The 15,172-nt window shown below is 36.8% G+C and overlaps 1 protein-coding gene across 3 annotated transcripts; it reads right to left on the reverse strand.

The window, feature by feature from the left end:
* Window positions 1-2,477: 2,477 nt before the first annotated feature.
* LOC111949013 (NACHT, LRR and PYD domains-containing protein 12-like) lies at window positions 2,478-14,100 on the reverse strand. Of its 3 annotated transcripts, none has more exons than XM_023964733.1 (12): window positions 13,826-14,100; window positions 12,702-13,031; window positions 11,802-11,903; window positions 10,812-10,910; window positions 10,076-10,174; window positions 9,274-9,319; window positions 9,004-9,043; window positions 6,799-8,581; window positions 6,542-6,715; window positions 6,161-6,334; window positions 5,825-5,871; window positions 2,478-5,379 (listed from the first exon to the last, which is right to left on the reverse strand). In XM_023964733.1, exons 3-12 carry the CDS (start codon window positions 11,888-11,890, stop codon window positions 4,853-4,855), a joined length of 3,078 nt encoding a protein of 1,025 aa, XP_023820501.1. In that variant the 5' UTR covers window positions 11,891-11,903; window positions 12,702-13,031; window positions 13,826-14,100; the 3' UTR covers window positions 2,478-4,852. The 3 variants fall into 3 exon arrangements, with proteins under 3 accessions (XP_023820501.1, XP_023820499.1, XP_023820502.1); XM_023964731.1 differs by having other exon boundaries at window positions 8,977-9,043; XM_023964734.1 differs by lacking the exon at window positions 10,076-10,174 and having other exon boundaries at window positions 8,977-9,043.
* Between the last annotated feature and the right edge of the window lie 1,072 nt (window positions 14,101-15,172).

Genomic DNA, 15,172 nt, shown 5'->3' on the forward strand with positions numbered 1-15,172 from the left:
TTGAGGTTCTCCTTAGGAGTGACCAGGTTAGACAGGATAAGGAACGAGTACATCAGAGGGACGGCTCATGTTGCCTGTGTTAGCGACAAAGTCAGAGAAGCCAGACTGAGATGGTTTGGACATGTTCAGAGGAGGGATAGTGGATATATTGGTAGAAGGATGTTGGAGATGGAGCTGCCTGGCAGGAGGGCAAGAGGACGGCCAAAGAGGAGATACATGGATGTCTTAACAGAGGACATGAAGTTGGCTAATGTTAGGGTAGAAGATGTTCATGATAGAGTGAGGTGGAAAAGGATGATTCGCTGTGGCGACCCCTGATGGGAAAAGCCGAAAGAGAAAGAAAGAAGAGGTGTAACTTTGGTGATGCTGTTGGGGCGGCACCGCAAGGGATTGTGGGATACCATTTCCTTTGCCTGTCTGGACGGATTTTGGTTTAAGTGTGGCTTTTTGACCAAATGTGTTTAGTTGTTTAGCTGTTTTACTGTGTTTTGCCATTTTTTGTTGAGTTCTTTTGTCCTACTGTGCTTATGTCTCTGCACCATGAGTAAGAGTGAAGGAGAGGATGATGAGTTTGTATAGCACCCTTACCGAGAAGTGCTATAATGGCAATGGCGGATAATTCTTTAATGAATTTGTGCGCAACGTGAATTTTTTTCCCGTCCTTTTTATTGTTATAAAAATGAGCATATCTGCCGGCTCATACTTAGAAATATGAGAGATCAAGAAATATAATTAATTAAGATGGAAAAGATATTAATTGAATTGGAGTAATATGACATTTAGTTTGATAAATACATCAATTTGAGTTGTATAAACAATTATTGAGTTTTATAGACCTAAGAAATTAGGTTGATTAAATTTAACTCAATTATTTGTTACCAATAGAAGTATTTCATTTAAGATGGCAAAATTGGATAAGTTATATATATATGCGTCACAAGGAAAATGGAAATAAGATCAGAAACTTGTGCGTTTACTTTGTCTGTTCTTCTACTACAAGCAGAAACTCTTTCTTTTGATGATGCAGCAGTGTTACTTTTTTTGATGGACGTATAATCTTCATACGCTGTCATTGAATCTCAGACTCTGTCTCACTAAAGTATTGCGCTCTCTTTGGTTCTCCACGCGTTTCCATGGTGACTCCGGAAATCGGCGATCTATTGAGAATGTCTTTATGTACCTGCTGTGCACGTGCATTAACCCAGGGTTACTAAGTCGAGCGTAATTACGCCAACTCATATCCGGTCTTTTGGAACCGACATACCCAGAGTAAGCAAGTTCAGGCGGATTTCAGCCAGAGTTCAGGCTTAAAGTCAGGCTAGTTTAAACATGCTTCCTGGAATACCCCCCAGTTCAAGGTAGGGAAACAACAGTTTCTGAGTGCTCAAGTGATCATCCATCTTCGGTCTTGATTCTGGTTCTCTCCTGCAGACAGAGTTGTGTTTGGTAAAAAACCAGCAGGAGGAACTCATATAAAAGACGGTGGAAAAACACTCATCAGACCCAGTTTGGTCAGAAGAATATTTGGACTCATGATTGTTGACTTTTATTAATACTATAATTCATTTACCCAAACCTGGTCCTCAGCAGGCTGTCGAGCATGTTTTCCATGTTGCCCTGTTTATGCAAACCTGATTCAGCCTGATTCAAACCTGACACTCATCAAAGGCAGGAGTGTTTGAGAAAATGCAGGATAGTGTTCCCAGAGGACCACTGGGCAACTGCTATAATTCATTTGAAACATACAAAAATTGTGTCTCACTTGTGTGTTTGTTCATAATTTATATTTCCATTTTCAGCTCCTGAAGGCAGCCATTCTGCGAAGGTTTGTAAAGTTCCAACAACAAAAAGGCATCCAACAACATGGCTCTTTAGGACAAACATTACATTTAAAACATAAAAATATGTATCTTAAAATGAAAAATCTTTTTTAGTTCCTAAACATCAGGATTTTAATTTTGTTAATGTAGAATTTTTCTCTTCAGTGCTGATTCACGTATTTTCTGTTAATAAATTGGTTTACATTATTTACAGTATGTATTAATGTAATTGTTATCAAAGTTAAATGCATTTTCCCATATTTTAAATCAGTTAAGGGAAGACTTGAATTATTTATTTAGATTTTAAATAATATCTTTAGGAATTCCGTTCCAGATTCAGCTCTTCTATAGCGGGATGAAGACATCTATTTTTTGACGCCCTTCCAACAAAAATCCAAATCATTGCATAAAAATCCCATTAATTTTAACTTTTCCTGATGTTTACTTTAGTAAGATAGCAGTTCATACCTGTGGGTCAACAAAACTGTATATTCCTCCTTCATCATACCTGATTTTTTGCACCTCCCTAGTTACACCAACTGTGATACAAAAGTAAGAACTGATTCCTATAACGCATTTTAAATGTAGTGTTTAATAATTAGACTTTGCTATGAAAATAATTTAACATTTAAATTCAATACAATAAAAAACAGAAAGTTGCAAATTTTCATCTTTATTTTAAAGCAGCATGTGAAAGTCAATATATAATGTTGAAATTAAGAACTACACTTCAGCAAAACAAAATCTTTAAGAATTTATTTAAATACAGATCAATTACCTCGTTTCACCATGACTTATTGGAGAAAACCTCTTCATTTTTAAGACTAAATAGAGAAATCAGAGTTAATGAAGATTTTTATATATTTTTGAGGGATAAACCAAATGCTAAAGAAGATGGAATCATAATTACACATTAACTATTGTTGTGGTTTTCTAAATAGTTAACAGTGACATTTTTCCCATGTCTGAGTTTATTCAGTTTTCTTACATTCTGAAATAATTTAGAAGTAATTTATATGAAAAAAAGCCATTTTATCTAACATTGGTCATCTTTTTTATCCGTTAATTTTTGCTATAATAAAGGAAAATCCAGCTTTCTTCTAACATTATTGATTAAATTTTGAATAGTTTTTGGTCTAAACACAAGGCGGTTCTGGAATATTTCCTAGTTTTTGAAGGAAGTGGGTCTTAATGTGTTTGTTAAAGTATTTTCCTTTTTAAATTACAAATGACTGCTATTATTATGGTTCACGTTATTTCCCCTTAACAGAATTGGCCACAAATATATAATATAAGCACTATATATAATAAGCAGGTCATTACTAGATTAGATGATGTCTTCTCTGCTGTGTTATTTACATTAATGGCCTTGAATGCTGGACTATCGTTGTTGTTGTTTTTTTCCTGAATCAATTTAGTGAAACATATAAAAGCTTTATCTGATTAAAATTAGAAATGCACTTCTGTCAAATCAGCAACAGTGTGGATGCAGATAGACAAGTCAGAAAACGGGACCCAAAAGAAAGTCAAGTGAGAGCTGAACAGTTTAAAAATGACCAAAAAAAATCTCTGGCATGACATGTTAGATATCTTAATTTAAACGATGTACTGAGGTCAAGTGACCAGTTTTAGTAAAATATCTCCCCCAAATAATAAGGTGCTTCAACTGTTGATTAATTTTTGTTATTTTAATCTTACATTTTTTTTTTTTTTTTACTTTAAACACACACAAATGTAAAGTTTAGCAAACATTTAGTAGCATTTCCATTATGAATGAGAAGCTGTTAATATGCATTGATATTTTTAAAGATTCTCTTCTCACCCTCCATGGGTGGTTCTTATCCCAAGCTCGGGTCTTCTTCCACAGAGGCCAGGGAGCTTGAGGGTCCTGCAGCGTCTTTGCTGTTCCTGCACTGCGCTTTTCTGGACTGAAATATCTGGAGGGGTTTCAGGGTTTTGCTGGAGCCACTCCTTCACTTTGGGTCCACTGCCCCCCAAGTGCTCCAATCACCACACTGTCACCTTCACCTTTCCAGGCTTTCTCCACATCCCAGAGTCCCTGTTTTTTCTCTAGTTTCTCATGTTCCTTCTTACTCGTCTTGCCATATAGCCAACCCTGATTCATTCAAGATGGTCAAGTACCACTAAAGCAACCCTTAATTACAATGTCAACTGTGGTCAAATGAGAAAGAACATCAATTCACCATTTACATTTTAGATTTTAAAAAAGTATTAAACATAAAAAAGTCAGATAAGTCTAGCTGCATTTTGAGTTCAGGGAAAAGCAAATGATAAAAGAAATTTGCCTTCAGCTTTTCCAAACTAAACTTTAGTGTATTCATTTATTTTACCTCATATCAAACTAGCTTTTAACTTCAAATGAAATGCAAAGAAATCACTTTGGTTTTTGCATTTAACTAAATACACCTTGAAGTAGGCAAACAGAAGTTCTTTAAATCACAAATATTATGAAACTAAAACTATTAAATTATTAACGGCTGAAAAACTAATAGATAATGGACGTAAGATTAAATTTAGTTAATCTGTAGGAACCCATGTTATTTATAGTAATTTATAAATACACAAAAAGTTCAGCTAATTTTTGCAAAATTAAAAGAATGTAATTAATTTCCACAATTAGAGATGTAAGATAACATTTAAAACAAAAAAGTACATGAAAATGATAACATTAAAATATAGAAATTACATGTTGGTCTTATGATAAAGTTTTTTAAGTAAAAATCTGAATTGAATTTTTGTTTAATTAATTGTCTCGTATTTTTTTATATTAATAAAAAAGATTCAGTATCTTGAACATTTAAAATCTTGCAAAAACCTCTTTGGTTTAAATTTTTGATTATGTTATTACGGTATTTTAATTAGGTAGATTTTATTTGTTTTTTCATTTACATTAAGACCCCGGTATGTTTGCATTCCTAATCCGATGTTCTTTTAAACAGTTAATCAGTTAATTATGCATCGCCTCTGTCTCACCCAACCTCTTGTTCTACTTTTGGTCCTTCATGACAAATCTAACACAAAGTCAGAGACGAGTTGAAGGGCTCAGTCCTGACCCTGAAAGCTGGGTAGACTGGCTCACTGAATGTGGCTTTGAAGGTGTGAAGGTGGGTCACTGCGTCCGAACAAACCTTAAAGAAAGACAAAGTACCACCATCTGAGTTCAGGTAGACTCCAACTCTGCTGGAAGGGACTACATGGACTGGAGTGTCGATGTTATTGTGGAGGACAGAGTGACTTTTATCAGAACACAGCAGGCTCCAGGATTTGTCATTCTTCCCAAGGCTGCTGTCGTCCCTTTCTCCCTTCCTTCTGATTCCTCTGTAAGTCACAGCGATGTAAACCTCCCCCTTCCACTCCACCTCCCAGTAGTAACGCCCAGTCAGTCCTTGTGTGCACAACACCTGTTTCCAGTAAGAAAACCTCTCTGGATGATCGGGATACGTCTGCTTCTCTTTCACCATCCTCACTGTTTTGTTGTTGTCTCTCAGTATGAGGTTTCTGTGAGCTGTGTTTTCATCCAGTGTGAGATCAACAGCATCTGATGAAGATAAAAAAAGTAAGTTACAGTTTGTTTATCTGATAGTTCATCTATACACACCTATAAGTCATATTAAAATGATGAAAAGAAATGTAAATACTTCCTGTATGAACATCAAAACATAAAGTCCTGGCGTCTCACAAGATTTTCATCAGTGTGTGCTTAAACATATCAACCGTCATACAGACATTATGATCCTGCTTTATTTAGCTGTATCACAATAAAACAATGAAGCAATAAATAAACAACGAAGCACTGACCCAACATTGTTTTCTAAATGTCCCAATGTCTGGGAATATTAACAAATGAATAAAAAGCCAAGGTAACAAAGAGAATAATTGACAAAAAAAACAACTTTTGTAACAGTTATAAAATGTTTTGTTCTAACTTTTCAGAAGTTAGAAACAAACAACTCTATAAATTACTATAAATAACGTGTTCTTACACTTCTTTAGACCAGGCTTCATGAAATTGGCTCCTCGTGGCTTCATCCTATGAAATGTAAAATGATGGCATTAAACAAAGACAACATTGTTAAGGGCTGCAGCTGAGCATCATAATCCAGTCACTAGTTTAGATTGTGCAATCTTTATTTATGGCTAACTTTGATCATTTCATTCTTTGCTATTATTGTTTTTTTGCCAACTCTTACCTTTTAAGTTTCATTTTCTTCAGCAATATAGCATTCAAACCTGAATTTTCTTTTGGAAATGCAGCCCCTTCTAGTTTGTTTGGCAATTTTTCCCCTTAGACCCAAAAAAGATCATTTTATTTTTCATACTTGAGAATATTTAAAGCCCAGTTTGGATTCTTCCATCCTTCCAAAAGGACTTTCACTCCAGAATCTCCTGGATGATTGAAGGTCAGGTGCAACTCCTTCAGGTGTGAGGGATTGGAGCTCAGTGCTTTTGCCAGATCGTCAACACCAGTTTTTGTGATGAGACACCCTGAGAGCCTGAACAGAAACATATTCTTATCTTATTTATTTCTAAAATGTCATGAATCCAAAAAGATTCATTTGATCACACTTAACTGATCTAATAACCGTAAAAAAAGCTATCTCAGCCTGATGCATGAATGTGACATGTCTTAGACTCATTCTTCATCCAGAACTTTGATGACAGATTTCAGAGCTGTGTGATGCATAAACATGGCTCCTGACCTGAGGGTTTCCAGTTTGCAGTGTGGACTCTTCAGTCCTTCACAGAGCAGCTTCAGTCCTGAATCCTTCAGGTCGTTGTTCCTCAGGTCCAGGTACTTCAGATTGCAGGACTGAGAGCTGAGAACTGAGGCCAGAAGCTCACAGCTCTTCTCTGTCAGGTTACAGCAACTCAGACTACATGACAAATAACATTAAGAGAAAACCATCAGTCATTTCTGAACTTTTGTTCTCCTTAACTCTTATTTTTTTAAACTTACACAGCTCTGCTGGACTCTTTGATCACGGGTAGCAGCCTCTGCAGACCCACATCTGAAGCAAAGTGTTTCTTCAGTTCAAACTCTTTTAGGTTTTCTTCTGAACTCAGCAGGATGAAGACCAGAGCTGACCACTGAGAGGAAGACATTTCATTTGGAGAAAGACTTCCTGAGGCCAGGCGTTGCTGGATCTCCTCGATCAAAGAACAATCCTGCAGCTCCATCAGGCAGTGAAACAGGTTGATGCTTTTCTCAACAGATTCCTGTTTACTTAGCTTCTTCTTGATGTGCTGAACTGTTTCTGGAACCACAGTTGAGTCTGCTTCTGTTTCTTTCAAAAGTCCTCTTAGAAGAACCTGGCTGTTTTGTTGTGAGAGACCCAGGATGAACCGCAGGAAGAGGTCCAGGTGTCCGTTTGGACTCTGCAGGGCTTTGTCTATAGCGCTCTGATAGAGTAAAGCTGCGTTCCTTTTACCACTAAGCCAATCAAGCCATCCAGAAGCTGGTTGCTTTTCTAAAAGCAGGTTTGAAGCTCCTTTAAAGAATGTGACGTGGACATACAGAGCAGCCAGAAACTCCTGAACACTCAGGTGAACAAAGCAGAACACTCTGCCCTGATGGAGTCCAATCTCCTCCTTGAAGATCTGTGTGAACACTCCTGAACACACTGAGGCGGCTCTGACGTCGATTCCACTCTCTGTCAGGTCAGAGTCGTAGAAGAACAGGTTTCCTTTCTGAAGCTGCTCAAAAGCCAGCTTTCCCAAAGACAAGATCATCTTTCTGCTTTCTGGAGTCCAGACTGAATCGGTCTCAGATCCTCCATCATACTTGATCTTCTTCATTTGAACTTGGATCAGCACAAAGTGGATGTACATCTCAGTCAGGGATCTGGGTGTCTCTCTTTGCTCTTTGCTTTTAAGCAGCTGGTCCAGAACTGTTGCAGAGATCCAGCAGAAGACTGGGATGTGACACATGATGTGGAGGCTTCGGCACCTCTTGATCTGGGAGTAAACAGTGGTGGCTTGATCTTCATCTTCTCCAAATCGTTTCTTAAAGTACTCCTCCTTCTGTGAGTCATTGAACCCTCTCACCTCTGTTACCATGTCAACACATTCAGCCGGGATCTGACTGGCTGCTGCAGGTCGTGTGGTTATCCAAAGCTGAGCGGAGGGAAGAAGTTTCCCCTTGATGAGGTTTGTCAGCAGTTCTCCCAGAGATGCAGGCTGGTCAACATCAGTCAGGATCTCTGTGCTGTTAAGCTTCAGAGGAAACCGACACTCATCCAGACCATCAAAGATAAACAAAACCTGGAAATCTGCAAAACGGCTGAAACCTTTAGTTTCTGAATAAAAATGATGGATAAGTTCCACAAGACTGAACTTCTCCTCCTTTAAAAGATTCAGTTCTCTGAAAGAAAACAGAAATAAGAACTGGATGTCCTGGTTGGTCTTGCATTCAGCCCAGTCCAGAGCAAACTTGTTTGTTAAGACTGTTTTCCCGATGCCAGCCACTCCCATTGTGATTGCTGTTCTGACTGCTTTGTTTCCTCCAGGCGGGGGCCTGCAGATGTCTTCAGGTTTGATTGTTGTTTCTGGTCTGTCTGATTTTCTGAACGCTCTTTCAAGTTCTCTGATTTCATGTTCTCTGTTGACCTCTGCAGGCCGTCCTTCAGTGATGTACAGCTCTGTGTAGATCTGACTCAGTGAAAGTGAATATCCTGCTGTGAATGTGCTTTCAAACTTCTTCCTTATGCTCGACTGAAGAAGACTGATTGATGATAACATTTCTAAAGAGCAAAAAAACATCAGATATTAAACACTGAATATTTAAAAATCTTCATCTCTTACCTTAAATTTACGATTTTAAACTGCAGAAGATATTTTTTTCAAGAAACAACTTCACGTGAAACAACTTTTAAACGTAGTCATGAAAAACAAAAAATATTGATGCAGTTTTAAATGGGATAAAATTGGAAAAACACACCAAATGCTAAAGTAACTTTTTTTTTCCTGTGAACTTATTGCCACTGCAACTTCAGTAATTTGTTGCTTCCATTTTGATGGCTTCACTAGAAGAAAAATAATAAAAAAAAACAAAATTCTACAACAATAAAATTAGCAGTAAGACAAAGGATGGAAACATAAAGGTTACCTTCCCCAAAAAAAGAGAGAATGATCTAACCTGTGTATTCTCCACTCAAAAGCTCACTTTCAATTGTTTCTTTGCCAACTGCTGTTTCCCCAAGAACCTGTAGAAAAAAAACGGATTTAGAAATGAAAATTAAAAAACAACTTTTAGATTCAACAGCTCAAGGCCAATTTATTTCCTAAAGTGCCTTAAAGCAACTGCTACTAAAATAAGGAGCTGTGTGTTATGAAGAGAAAAAATGATAAAAGATTTTATCAAATAAACAAATAACACTTCATTCTTTCCACCCAAAGTAACATCCATATTTGATAGAATGTTATTGTCACTAACCGTTTTTTCTTGTCCTGTTTGAGCCTCTGGTGTGTTCTGGTTAATCCTGCATAGAACGTGAAATTTGTTAATTTAAACACTAAAACACTTTAAGAAAATGAAAGAACATTGACAGAAGACCCACACCCAAAAAATACATTTGTTTAAACAAACATGTTGTAAAACAAATCAGGTCTTCTCGGCTTCCTAAATGTGACTTTACTTTGAAAGAGAGAAATATTTTCAGTTCAAGTCCATCTCTTGACAGACATGATTTTGTGTCTGTTGTTAGATTTAAACATTTTCCTTTCTCATTATTCAAGGACTTACAGTCAATTTTAACTCACGGCTAAAATGTGGCTCAAATTACTTTAAAATAAACTTTAAAATATACTTATAAGGCAGTATTGCAAATGTAATTGTAAATGAGTTCCATCACAGTGAATCCTGCATGCTTTTCATGTTTACCTGCTCCAACACACCTGAACAAATGACTTTGTTCACCATTTGAATCAGAGCAGTTAAATAAATCAAACATGCAGAGCAGAAGAACAACATTTGTAATCACTAGTCTATTAAACTTGTTGCGTACAATTTTTACTCAGTTACACAAAAGATTATTACAAAAATAACAAATCAACAATCAAAGCGGCTGAATTCAGTAGTCAGATCTTTCAACACATTATACAGCATCTATAATGTTTCAATGCATAAAAACTTTGCAGACACTGAAAAAGAAGCCGACTGTTTACTCTGGTCAGAGTAAAAAAAAAGTTTAGCTCAGTGCTGTGAGATAAACATCTAAAATTGTGGTTTTATTTACTTGTTTACTTCCTTGTTGAAACCCATAGGAGAATCCTTGGACATGTCACTTCTCTGGGACACAGAGCTTGATGAAGAATCTTTTCTGTCCACCTCATTTCTGTAACAAACAGAAACTTTGATCAATAACATTTTTTACTTTACCAACCATTTAAGTCATGATGTTCGTCAAAGGAACACAGTTGTAGTACTTAGTACTTAGTTATACTTAACCCCTTGAGGCCTATTCATACGAATACACATCAAACCACTTTGGCTCTGAAATTACCTTAATTTAGCATCTACATGAACTATTTTTTGCATAACTGGAAATAATCTCAGACGTCAAAGGGTTAAAAAGGCAAAAATGTGATTGAAAATGACTTCTACTATAGTGAATCCTGCATGTTTTTCATGTTTACCTGCTCCAACACACTTGCACAAATGACTTTGTTTACGATAAAATTCAGCTCTTCGGTTCTGCACTTAAATCCAATGTGTTCGAGCAAAGAAATAAATAAAACATGCAGAGCATTTTCAAAACATCTAAAATGTTTCAATGCATGCACACTTTGCACACACTGAAAGAAGCTCAAAATTAAAAATATAAAAAAAAATTTAAATTAACAAACAAGTAAAAAAAGGACATTTTTAACACAAAGTTTTATCAGAAATAATGTCTCATTTATGATCAGTGGAAAAAGAAAAGTTTAGCTCAGTGCTGTGAGAAAAACATCTAAAGTTGTGGTTTTATTTACTTGTTTACTTCCTTGTTGAAACCCATAGGAGAATCCTTGGACATGTCACTTCTCTGGGACACAGAGCTTGATGAAGAATCTTCTCTTTCCACCTCAATTCTATAAAAAACAGAAAGTTTTATCAATAAAAGTTTTGTAAATATGATTGTTTACAAGTTCTACAACAGTGATTCCTGCATCTTTTACATGTTTACCTGCTCCAACACACCTGTACAAATGACTCTACTATAATATTTAGCTCCTCAGATCTGCATTTGAATCAAATGAGTTAAATGTTATTATAGCCTCTTTAAATTTTTCTTGCATGACATGCGCAATTTACAGACACTGCCACAAGCTGAGTGTTTGACACATTTTTTAAACATATATATTTTAAATCAACAATCATTTTTCTTTAGATACAAAGTTGGATGAATGTTCTCATTCATCCAGGTAATGTTGTCTTTAAGTTAAATCATGGCATCTGGATTGAAAGTCCTCTTTCTTTGAAACCTTTCAACCCACGTCCAAGTGGCTTCATCAGTCTGAGTGGTGCTGAGTTCAAGTCCCACATAAATATACTCCAGGTGAGTCTCCCACATTCCTGCCAAGGAATGGCTCATCAGGTAAAACAACAAAGAGAAACCAAAGTGAAAAGATTTGACTAGTGTCTCCACTGAAGATCCCAGCATCACTCTCAGAAGAAGACTGACAGAGGATGGCACCCTGGACAGTAGAAGCAATTTTGGAAATACCTGTGTTTGCAAGCACAGGTATTTCCAAAATCTTTTGAATGTTTTGTAACATATGTAGTACTGTTTAGCCCCATTTCTATTGGGAGGCTGAATAACAAACATTATTACAATGCATCTGTAATTTACAATTAAAAAGAAGTTTAGCCTTCTGTAAAGGCTGATGGAGTTAATGTTACAGCTTTACCTGATGTAATCTGTTGTACTATGCACAATGACAATACAGCAAATCTAAATCTAATCGTGTGCTGTGATTTACCTCTCAGGTTGGTTGTGGTTCTCATGATCTTCAGCTAGACCATCATTTGAGGAACGAGAAGTCTCTGCTTTATCCTCTGATTCACTCATGGTTCCAAAATGTCTTTGTTAAAACACAACAAGACATAGACTTTACTGTCAACACTGTGGAATAATTTCCCCACAGCTCCCATTGGGCAATGCTGGGATTGTTACGGTAAACATCAGGTTCAAACTTCAGTCTGAGGGATTTGTTTCTACATAAAGACTCACTCCAATGAAAATTGTGTTTTTTGTGTTTTTAACAGAGTTTTTCTGATGATGGAGGACATTTATAAAGGAATCAGCGTTCATAACTGCATTTCTGAGTATCTCTTTATTCAAATCATAGTGAATCGGGAGCAGGTTAAAAAAGGCTGTTTGAAAAAGCTCTTAGTTGTGAAGCAACCACCCAATTGGGTGGGGCCAAAGTCTCCCTGCTCCTCTCCATTCTGATCCATCAACTTGGAGCAAATAGATCCATGAACATCTTCATCTTCCTTCTCTGGGCTGACATCTGGCTCATAACTGCACAGCTGGATAGCTCCAATATCACTATTTGTGTTGCTCCACTAAAGTTAGCTTGGGGTTGTGAGGGGCAGTAACCTATCAGGAGAGTGTAAAAGACATTAGCAGGAGCTTATTTTCTGCAGAGTCCCGCCTACAACTCAGAGGTTAATTTCTAATTAAATCCTGCATCTCTTCAGAAAGTATTTCCAAGAAAACAACACAGCATGCTTTCAGAATGGATCAAAATATAAATGGAGTAGTACTTTAAAATAGCAGAATGTAGCTGCATCACATGCATACTGGTAATGAAAAAATCCCCAATGGCACAAACTGCAGACCCTAACAGGAAAAATCAAATACAAACATGAAGTACCTTGTGAACAGCTTGTTTTGTTACTGATTCAGACGCAGTTTTTCAGGTTCTTCACAGCTGCAGGAAGGCGTCAAGGGGTTGCTGGAGCTACTGTTGGGCAAAAGTGAGGTAGAGCCTGTACAGGTCACCAGTCTGTTGCACGGCCACACATCCACAGACATTTGCATTCACAGTAATTTAAATAAAACAATTAACCAAAGTACGTTTTAGGACAGTGGGGGGAAAAACGCCCAGAGAGACAAGGAGTATATGTAAACGCCACACAGAGAGGTCACAGTTGGGATTCGAACCATGGCTTCTTGTTGTGAGGCGAAAGTGCAGCCCTGTACTCTGCAGATAAAACAGAAAAGGTACAGTTAATGTGTTAATTACACATTACATTAATGTGTAGAGAGAACCTATATACCAATCAATTTAACAGCATAGAAGAAAAACGATGGTCACAATAGGTCATCAAAAGTCGCAGAATGAAGATTCTTCTGTCAGTTCAACAGAATGTCAGTTTTCAGTCTTCAATCTCATTGTACAGTGGACAATAACAATAAAGCAAATCTAATCTAGTTGTGTTTAAAACAAAAACAGTTTGACTTTGCTGCCACCTACTGACAGAAGCCAGAAGTGCATTACTTCCGGGTGTATTTTTGTGTGTGTGGTCTATTGTTTACATTATTCATCATTTTTCTCTGTTTTTTTCCAAGTTGGTTTGTTTTGTTCTTGCTCAATCCAAAAAATCCAAACATATACCAAAACAGATAAGACAACTTGTTTAAACAGTCGCACTTTTTTATCGATTTATCTGTTTTAAGCTGTTTTAAAGCAATAATACTAATAGAAACACTAATACAAAGCGCACGTTAAACCTAGTCGAATTATTAACGCAGTTCAGCCGCTGTTTTGGGGGGATTTTTACAGGTAACTATTTGAATTCAGTGGGACATTTTTTTAGTTTCGATTGCTCCGCTGAACAGGCCGGAACTACGGAAAAACCCGTCTGGTCGGTTTAAAACGGCGCTATTAGATGTACAGTTTCAAGGTTGATGTCAAAAAGTCTTAAACTACGTCATCTGTGCCCAGAAGAGACCAATACAAGGATTTAACATAAGATATAAGCATTTTTTCCTTACCGTTTCGCGCCCACAGCCAGAAAAAAATCGCCAAGGCAGAAAGTGAAACTAACAGACGTCAAAACAGAATATAATCCTAAACTTGTGACAAAAAATTGAAAAATAAATAGGGGAAAATAGAAAAAAAATGATTGTTACAAACGAGCAACGCGGAATTAAATTTTTATCTACATAGCCAATTTACTTCATAACCATAAAGACTATTTCACAAAAGATCAAGTTAAACATGAATTGGACATCTGACGTTTTCTTATTGTGTTATTATTGTTGTTTTTATTATCTGAAAGTTTTTTTAAGTTCTGAGGGGGGTCAATTTAAGCCTTTATAGAATTTAATGAGAAACGTTTAAGAACAATTAATTTACAGCAAATGGCGCCCTCTAGTGTACATAAATAAACATCTGGCCTCTACAGAAACAATGAAGTGAAATCCAACTACAGCTGACTTTGCTTATCGAACTCCACTGAACTGAACTCTACGGAAGATGATTAGGGCCATGGAGAAATAAAAAAAAAGGTCATAGAAAATTCTGACTTTAATCTCAGAATTCTGATTTATTCTCAGTATTCTGACGCAGGTCAGAAGAAGAAGAAAAATGAAAATTTGTTGTGAGTTTAATTATTTTTATTTTTGTACTTTTATTATGAAATAGTTGCAGCTGAAAGACCACTTTGAGTGAACACGGAAACGAAGTGGGTTTTTTTTTCGATTCAGGGAGAATGTAATTCCTGTTTCTCTCAAAGCATTGTCATAGTTAAAAAAAATTGGTTGAAATTTTCCTTCCATTGTTACCAATGAGGAGGAGGTGACAGAAGAAACAGGAAGTCGGGTGTGGAGAAACTGGTCAGGAACTTCCACACTGAAGGGGCTGAGTGGATCTTAGTGAGGGAGATTGGAGTTAGCAGCTGGACGATGTGGTGATATTGCTGGACTACTCACTTCTCAGCTGGTCAGAGCATATACAGTGGAAAAGGAGGAGGAAGTTCTTCAAGCAGGGACTGGCCCCGGCCCGAGCCAAACCAGGCTGAAGATCTGATGAAAAGCTGACAACTATCCGGCAGAGAGAGGCGGTGGTGAACAGGAAAATTGAAAGGCAGCTTTAAAATATGTTAGTGATATTGCTAATAGTATGGAAAAGGTAGTTACAGAAAACTGACAGTCGAACAAGTTTTAATTGACCTTTGACGCCTTGTTGACCAAATGCCAGAAATGATGACTCTTCTCCCCTTTGCTTTAGCTTTCCATTCACCAATTACAGTAGTTGAGACTAATGGAAATGAGAACTTTTAGTTTTATGTGCAGAATCTAATGCAGACAAAACATAAAATCACTCAAAAAAGTTAACTT

The sequence above is a fragment of the Oryzias latipes genome, chromosome 16 (genome assembly GCF_002234675.1).
Source record: "Oryzias latipes chromosome 16, ASM223467v1".
Lineage (NCBI taxonomy): Eukaryota > Metazoa > Chordata > Actinopteri > Beloniformes > Adrianichthyidae > Oryzias > Oryzias latipes.